General features: G+C 57.6%; 1 protein-coding gene across 1 annotated transcript in view; it reads right to left on the bottom strand.

The window, feature by feature from the left end:
- Window positions 1–7,738, bottom strand: part of UHRF1 (ubiquitin like with PHD and ring finger domains 1) — a 28,396-nt gene that overhangs the window by 19,904 nt on the left and 754 nt on the right. The window contains exons 2-3 of the mRNA XM_029916451.1: window positions 7,011–7,177; window positions 4,926–5,069 (exon numbers count right to left, since the gene is read on the bottom strand). Coding sequence (XP_029772311.1) covers window positions 4,926–5,069; window positions 7,011–7,163 — 297 coding nt within the window. The 5' untranslated portion in view covers window positions 7,164–7,177. The remainder of the gene's footprint in view (window positions 1–4,925; window positions 5,070–7,010; window positions 7,178–7,738) is intronic.

The raw sequence follows: 7,738 nt of genomic DNA, 5'->3' as shown, positions 1-7,738 counted from the left end.
CGCGCACACCACTCAGGAGTATCCATCGGGCACGCGCACAACCCTGGGCCACAGGCAGGAGCAAGGCGCCTGCACCCGTCACCCCGCAGGTGAACCGTGAACACACAATGCTCAGGGAAGGACCCAGACACGACAGGCCCCACGGGGTGGGAGTCTACATGCGTGGACCGTCCAGAACAGGCTCGTCCACGGACGGGAGGGGGCTCACTGGGGCCGGGGGAGGGGAGGGTGTGGGGGCAGGGAGTGACAGGTAGTAGGGACGGGGCCCCTTTATTTGAAGCAGGTTGCAGGCTCTGAGCTATCAGCGCAGAGCCCAACGCGGGGCTCAAACTCACGGACTGCGAGATCATGATCTGAGCCAAAGTCGGACGCCTAACCAGCACCCCAGGGATGGGGCTTCCGTTTGGGGTGATGGAACGTTCTACCCTGGACAGCGGTGGAGGAGGCACCACGCTGTGCATATAGTAAAAACCACGGAGCTGCACGCTTTAGGGGGTGACCTGTATGGTACGTGAATTACATCTCAATAAAGCTCTTTTGTTGGGTTTGTTTTGTTTTGTTTTTTAAGGGAAGAAAGGAGTCCAGGCAAGGTGCATGCTATGGGACGTTCTGGAAAAGGCAGGGGCCGGGCCAGGAGGGACTGAGCAGGTGTGGCACCAAGCAGTTTAGAGTGCGGCTCCTCCGACCCACAGGAGTGGGTACATTCGTCCAAATACACACAACGCACATCAGGAAGGAACCCTAACGTCAGCTGCGTTGAACAGTAACAGACCCGCCACCCTGGCGGGGATGCGACAGCTGGGGACCAGGGCGTGGGCAGGCTTGGGTGTACGAGAACTCTCTGAAATCGTCCTCTTCCTGTTGCAGAGAACCTCAGATCCAGGTCAGGATCTCGTGGCCCCGAGACCAGCCTCACACTGGGCATCGGGCTGCCTGGGATTCTCTCCCTCCATGTCCCTCCCCAACTCACACACTCTCAAAAAGAAAAAAAAAGAAAAAAGAAAAGAAAAAACTTTAAAAACTAAATAGAAGTTCACAATAAGTTTAAGGGGGGGCGCCTGGGTGGCTCAGTCGTTTAAGTTCCCAACTTCCACTCAGGTCATGATCTCAGTTTGTGGGTTTGAGCCCCGCATCGGGCTCTCTGCTCAGAACCAGGAGCCTGCTTCGGATTCTGTCTCCCTCTCTCTCTGCCCCTCCCCTGCTCATGCTCTGTCTCTCTGTCTCGGTCTCTCGAAAATGAATAAACATTAAACAAAAAGGTGGAGAGGGGCACCAGGGAGGCTCAGTCGGTTTAAGTGTCTGATTTTGGCTCGGGTCCTGATCCCATGGTTCAGGAGTGTGAGCCCCACGTCTGTGCTACCTGCACACAGCCTGCTTCTGATCCTCCATCTGGCTCCTCCTGCCTCTCCCCTGAGCTCACACTGTCTTTTTTTCTCTCTCCAAAAATAAACCTTCAAGAAAATTTTAAAGTTAAAAAGACGGAGGCAAGTGTCCGCAGCGTAACGGTGACGAGGAAAGCAGCGGAAGGCAGGCTGAGAGGCCTTGCGAAGGAGGAACAGACACGTGTGCCCCAGGGCCCAGGACCCCGGTTACGCAGACACCCCTCAGCTCCACAGACATCTCTCTCTGGGGGTGTCCTGGGCACCGTGGCGGCTGAGCGGCATCCCTGACCCGCACCCAAAGCCAGGAGCCCTCCCAGTGTGACAGTCCCAGATGTCCCCAGATCCTGCCCAGTGTCCCCAGAGGAGCAGAATCACCCTCCCCCGCCCCCCAACCACTGACCGAGAGACCCTGACACGTGCACCCAAGGACTCGTCCGGTGACCTCAGGGCACGTTCCCGCCAGCGCTATCTGCAGGGGAAACTGGCTTTGTCACAACAAGGTGTGCTTGTCCACCTGCTCAACTGGGAAAGGCACCAACACAGAGGCAGCTCCCACGGTCATCACAGGACAACTCAGAGAGCCGGAAATAAACCCTAAACCGAGGCACCTGCATGACGCAGACTCGGGCAGAGCGCCCCCGGGCCCCTTGGGGCCTTGGTCAGGAAGCCAGGCTCCGTGCAGGACCAAGGCCACCAACAGAGGCACAAAGAGCGCAGGGAAAGGGCTGGGGGGGAGGGGCGGGTGACCGAGCACATAATTCACAAGCTTGTCTGGCTTCTTCCTGAGGCCACTTCTGGAACGTTCCAGCAGGGCTTCCCCCCCACCCCGCAGCCAGCAGGAAGCTTGCACAACCATCTGTGTGTGTCGTGTGCCCTCTCCCTCCACCCCGCCTGCCCAGGGCTGTGCACAAACGTCCTGTCCAAGAACCATGGGGCAGCGAGGCAGGGCCCAGGCCTGGGGCTGGACCATTGCTCGTTTGGATTCATTTTCAAGGTCCTGAAATTCCAGAGCCTCTGGCCAGCTCAGTGGGTGAAGCGGGTGACTCTGGATCTCAGGGTTGGGAGTTTAAGCCCTGCGCCGGATGTAGATATTGCTTAAAAATAAATCTTTAAAAAAAAAAAAAAAAAAAAAGGGAGGGGATCCTAAAATCCCCCCAGAGGCGGATGGCATGAATAAAAAGCACAAAAACTGAATGGCAGGTGATCCGCACCTCATGTTAGCAGTCTGAACGTTACAGTTAAACTTGGAGTTAACGGCTCGTAGAACCAAACTTGACACTGAAAAATCCCCCCGAACTACCTACACTAGACCGCAGACTAGTGGTTCGGGGCGGATAACTCCATGTGCGACGACGCGGATGGAGAGGCAAAGCTGCCCACCCCGTTTCTGTCTCTCTCTGTTTTAGAGGGAAAGAACAAAAACAAGCAGGAAAGAGGGGCTGAGGGGCAGAGAGAGAGAATCTCAAGCACGCTCTGCACGGAGCCCAACTCGGGGACTCGATCCCGAGACGAGAGCGTGACCTGAGCCAACGTCAAGAGCCGGACAACCAACCAAGCCGCCCAGGCACCATGGTCTCTCTTTTTTTTAATCCAAGTCAAGTCCGCTTTCTGGACATGTGGCGTTTTCGGCCATGCTTACTGTGTAAGAGCGAAACAAACACGTACTCGATTTGACATCTAAGCACCTTGGCTCCCGTTGGAAACTGGGATTAAAAACTGGCCACGCCTACCACTGTTTCCCACGCTCTGCCCCCTGGTGACCACTTCCAGGGGGTACTTTTCAGGGTTGGGGGCTGCCCAGAGGCACATGAGGTCAGGAAATACACGCCCCAGGGCTTGATGAGCGGGGATCCTATAGTCGGCTCAAAGCAGCCATTTCCGAGAGAGGTGGAGGGTGGAGGTGAAGCAGGAAGGGGCTTAACAAGGGCCTTGAGCCTGAGAGCAAGAGGGGCCACAGCTGGAGGAGGAAAACGAGCGCGGCCAGGGCCTGGTGGCAAGCGAGGGGGGGGGGGGCCAGGAAACTAGCTGTTCCCCAGCCCTTCCTGGGGGCGCAGTCCTGGCCCTGCAGCAGCCCAACCTGCCGACAGGACCCACGGCCAGAGACCGGAGAGAAGCCAACTTGAAGCCAGAGCCCACTCGAAGCCGGAGCCCAGATGCGGCAGAGGGGACAGGCTCCCCCGCCCGGGGGCAGAGAGAGCAGAGAAGCACCTCAAGGCCACACGCGACCCCTCCTCATCAACAGTGGCCCTGTGGGGTCTCCGACCGCTCTGGAGGGTTGAAGGAACTCCTGAGACCACAGCTCACACACCCCTGCCCAGAGTGGGGGGGACAACTCTCTGCAACTCAGTGCCCTAGGGCACCTGTTCTAGCACACTCCACGGCAGTGCAGTTCCTGACAGAAACCCTGGAGGCCGGGTGGAAGCAGGGGCGGGTAATGGGCAGGCTACAGCTGGCCTGACAGTCTAGCCTCTGCCGGTTTTTGTAAATAAAGTTTTATTGGGCTCGTCCTGAGCCACGCCCAGTCATTTGCATCCCATCTGAGGCTGCTTCCCCAACTCTGAGGGCAGGCCTCAGAGACAAATATTTACATAAGGGGTTTGCTGACCTGGCTAAGAGGGAATGCCCTCCAGCTGGGAGCTCTCCCCGGGGGTGGGGCGGAAGAAAGGGGACCCTCCCTCGCACAGAGTCCTGCCCTTCAGGACATCGAGGACATGTCAGGAAAAGCCAATTTGAGCTGGTGGGGTGCTAGGACACGAGTGACCCTCGCAAGGCCGTTCCCAGGGTGCCATCTGGACTGATCCTTCAGACTGTCCTTAATACGCCTTTTGAGGCCAGTGAGGCCCATTTAGCTGTTTTCCTAAAGTAAATTACCTACTAAATTAGGACTTCTCAAGTGGCAGCGGCTGCAGGGAATGAGCCGGCCCCCAGCATCAGGAGAACCCAAAGCAGCCGGATCCGTGGCACCTTTACCTTTACCACGAACCGGCTGGGCCTGGCCGTGACCACCCTACGCTCTTACCAGGGGGCCGGCGGGGAGCACGGCAGTGGCCACTTGCGCAGGGAACTTGGGAAGTTTATGTAAAGAGCAGAGGGCTGCACCTGAGCTCAAGTCACCACGAGTGACAGCCACTGTTATTTTTATGGGCAGCCAAAAAAAAAAAAAAAAGGCACCAGATGCCTCTCTCACCTGGGCTGGGCCTGCCACCCGGGTCCCTGCCCCCATTCCACCTTCTTGCATTTCCGCCAATCGAGCGACATAACCGCCAACCTATTCAGCCTAAACAACCCGGCCACGAAACCCTCCCATATCCTGGAGAAAGACTCAACCAGGTTCTGCTTTATCTTCTCAATCAACCTCACTGCGGACCAGACCTTGGGCTGCTACATGTTTCTTTAAAAGGGAGGGGTTTAAAAAAAAAAAAAAAGGAAGGCTTTCAACCGAAGACTCTAGAACATTCTGTAACAACAGCTCTCTTGCCCCCACTGGAAACTGCACAGCGTTCTATCGCCTGTTAGCCTAGTCTGTTTGCAGACTTGACTCACAGAGGTGCTATTATAGGCCTTTGTCCCCTTCCCCCCCACCCCCCCGCCCCTCCTGCCGCTGTCCACACCCCCCAGCAGCCCGACCAGGGCCTCGCCCAGCATCCTCCGGGAAGTTGCATCACGCTCCAGGCCCGGCTTCCTTATCTGGAAGCCAGAAGTGACAACACATTCCCTCACAGAGCTGCCGAGTGGCGCCCGTCTCTCATCGCTGACGTCCTGAAGACTAAAAGGTACAGCATCCGCCTCTAACCCCGCAGGTGCTCCTGTTGGCAGCGCACTCCACAGCTACACGGGAGCTGGGAGGACTCCCGCGCGGATCAGAGCTCACATTACCAATGGAGGGAGATGGGGGGTTTGATTCCGTGGGCGTAGACGTTTGTCAAAACTACAAAGGGTCTGCTTTAGGTGTGCCTATCTCACTAGAAACAAGTGCTACCTGAGAAAAAGGATAGAAACACCAACCACACACAAACCGACGTTGAACTTCAGGTAACAGGCGTGTGTGCAAGTGTTCAGTGGCAGCGTGAACTAGCGTCTGTAACTTACTCTGAAATACAGTCACCCCGGGGGAACAGGAGGCAGAGAAAGCTGCAGCAGCTCGGATTCAGAGACAAAGCGTCGGTGGGAAGGCCTGGGGTGGGTGCTCAGGTGTTGGTGGCTCTTGTGACTTCGCTGCAGGCTTGAAACGGCGGCACCTGGGAGCAGCTCACAGCCGTTCACACTTGAAAGGACTGGATCCAGCCTCCCCCCGCCCCCCAATTACACCCGGACCTGTTTGTGAGGGTCTCAGGAACTCTGCTCAACAAAGAGACTGTGTGGCTCATCGAAGTCGGCCTGGATGCCCCTGGATGCCCCTGAAATGAGCCACTGGAGGCGGCGGAAGCCAGCGCCTCGGCCCAGCTTACTCACAGCCCTGCCTTTTCTCAAAGGCGCAAGGCGACTGAACAGTCACATCCCCGAGCTGGCGGGGCCAGCTTCCCCTCCCCGGGCAGGGAGGGCTAATTCCAATTCCTCAGACATTCAAGTCAGCCTGTCGGTCACAGGAAGGAGGTGAAAGGTCTCCCAAGGGCACCACAAGCCCAAGAAATTAATCACCAGGTCTCACTTGGCGTGGAGCACCCTGGATCCTCCCAGCCCCCAGAAACTGGGCCAGGCCGCGGTGCCCATTTCTCAGTCAGACGCCAGATGGCGGCAGAACCCAGTTCAAATGCAGCAACAAAGTCAGGCACGCGCAGCCCAACTGAAGACTTTTTAATCCAGTGCAGTCGCTACACCGCTGTCCCTCCGGCGCACCCAACTCTAGGATGGCCCCCGCAGACGGGACGGACACTGTGTCGTGCTAGGTCATCCCACGCCCAGGGAAACCCGCTCACAGGCTGCGCCACCTCCCAGAAAAAAGCGACAAGAATGGAAACCCCCCCTGCTGCCCCTGGAGAAAGCGTCCCGAGTGCGGGCAGCTGGGAGAGCCAGGGTGGCCATTTTAAATGCCACCAGGGGCCCGGGGAGAGAACGAGAAGAAAGGGCACAGAAAAGCGCGGCCCGCAGGCCCGAGGAAAGCACGACCTCACTCCGCAGGGCAGGCCCAGAGCAGTGGAAATTCCTGGCGAGCAAGCGCCATCTCGGGACTCTGAACCAGCGGCCCCAAATTTCCAGAAAACAGACTCTGCGGGATCAAACTCTACGTGGGTGCAGGCCACGGGGCCAGCGGCGTGGGTTACAAAGAAAACCCAGCTCCCTTCCGTCCCAGCGTCTGACCAACGAATCGAGGTGCTTCCCTCGAAATTCATCCATTGGCCACCTCCAACTTCTTTCTCTAGGAATTACTGGGAGGGGAGCTTCCAAGAAAAAAAAAAAAAGAGCAGGGGACGCGGAGTTAAAAATCCCAAATGCTGCGGTCTAGAGTGCCAGCTTCCTGCCCGGTGCCTCGATCTGCAGAGTGCAGCCTTTGTTCCTGACTCAGGCATTTGAGGTTTCTGCGGAGACGTGAAGCGGGACCGGACGAGGGGCGGGGAGAGAGTGTGTAGACGCCTGGACCAGCCAAGAACAAAGGTGCAGGGCGGGAGGCAGCTGGCGGGGCGGGTTTACCTGCTTGCCCCTGTAGAAAAGCCTCTGCAGGCCTGGCTCCACGTGGAACAGCTCCTGGATCTTCCTCCTCAGCTCCTCCACCTTGGTCAGCCTGGACAGCGAGTCCACGATGTGGGCCACCTTGCCGTCCATGGTGCGGACCTGGATCCACATGGTGTCTGCTGATGCTGAGCGGGAGAGAGCGGGAACCCTAGGTCAGTTCTGCAGTGGCCGCCACTATCAGCCCGTGCTGTTCTCGGGTCACCTTGGGCTTTTGTCCACCCTCAGGACACCAGGAAACTCCTCGAACGCCCTCCCGGCGCTTGAGTCCCGGGACCAGCCACAGCTGACCCGGGCCGACAGAGTAAGTGGAAGAATTAAGCACTAATGAGCAGCAAGGGTGGAGGGGCGAGGAGGGAGAGTAAATTAGGGGAAGGCAATCGGCGTCTCTCAGACCGCTCACTCCGACCCACTCCGCCTTTCACAGAGGGAAGACAATGTCCAGGGGAGGAAGGAGGACACGGCCAAATGGTGAGAAGCCAGGTTCGTTCACTTCTTTTTTTCTTCAATCATTCATTCATTCATTCATTCATTCCCTAAATTCATACTCACGCAAAGGGAAAACCCGAAAGTCCGGCGCGGGTTGGAACTTCAGAAGTCCCAGTAACTCAACCAAGTGTGACCCAAAGAGAAGGACCCCCACGCCCAGATCCCGGAGCCCCCGACCCCTGGCGCCCGCGCGCCCCCCC

The sequence above is a fragment of the Suricata suricatta genome, chromosome 12 (genome assembly GCF_006229205.1).
Source record: "Suricata suricatta isolate VVHF042 chromosome 12, meerkat_22Aug2017_6uvM2_HiC, whole genome shotgun sequence".
Classification (NCBI taxonomy): Eukaryota; Metazoa; Chordata; class Mammalia; order Carnivora; family Herpestidae; genus Suricata; species Suricata suricatta.
Note: the sequence above shows the minus strand (reverse complement) of the source record. Positions and strands in the feature narration are given on the sequence as shown.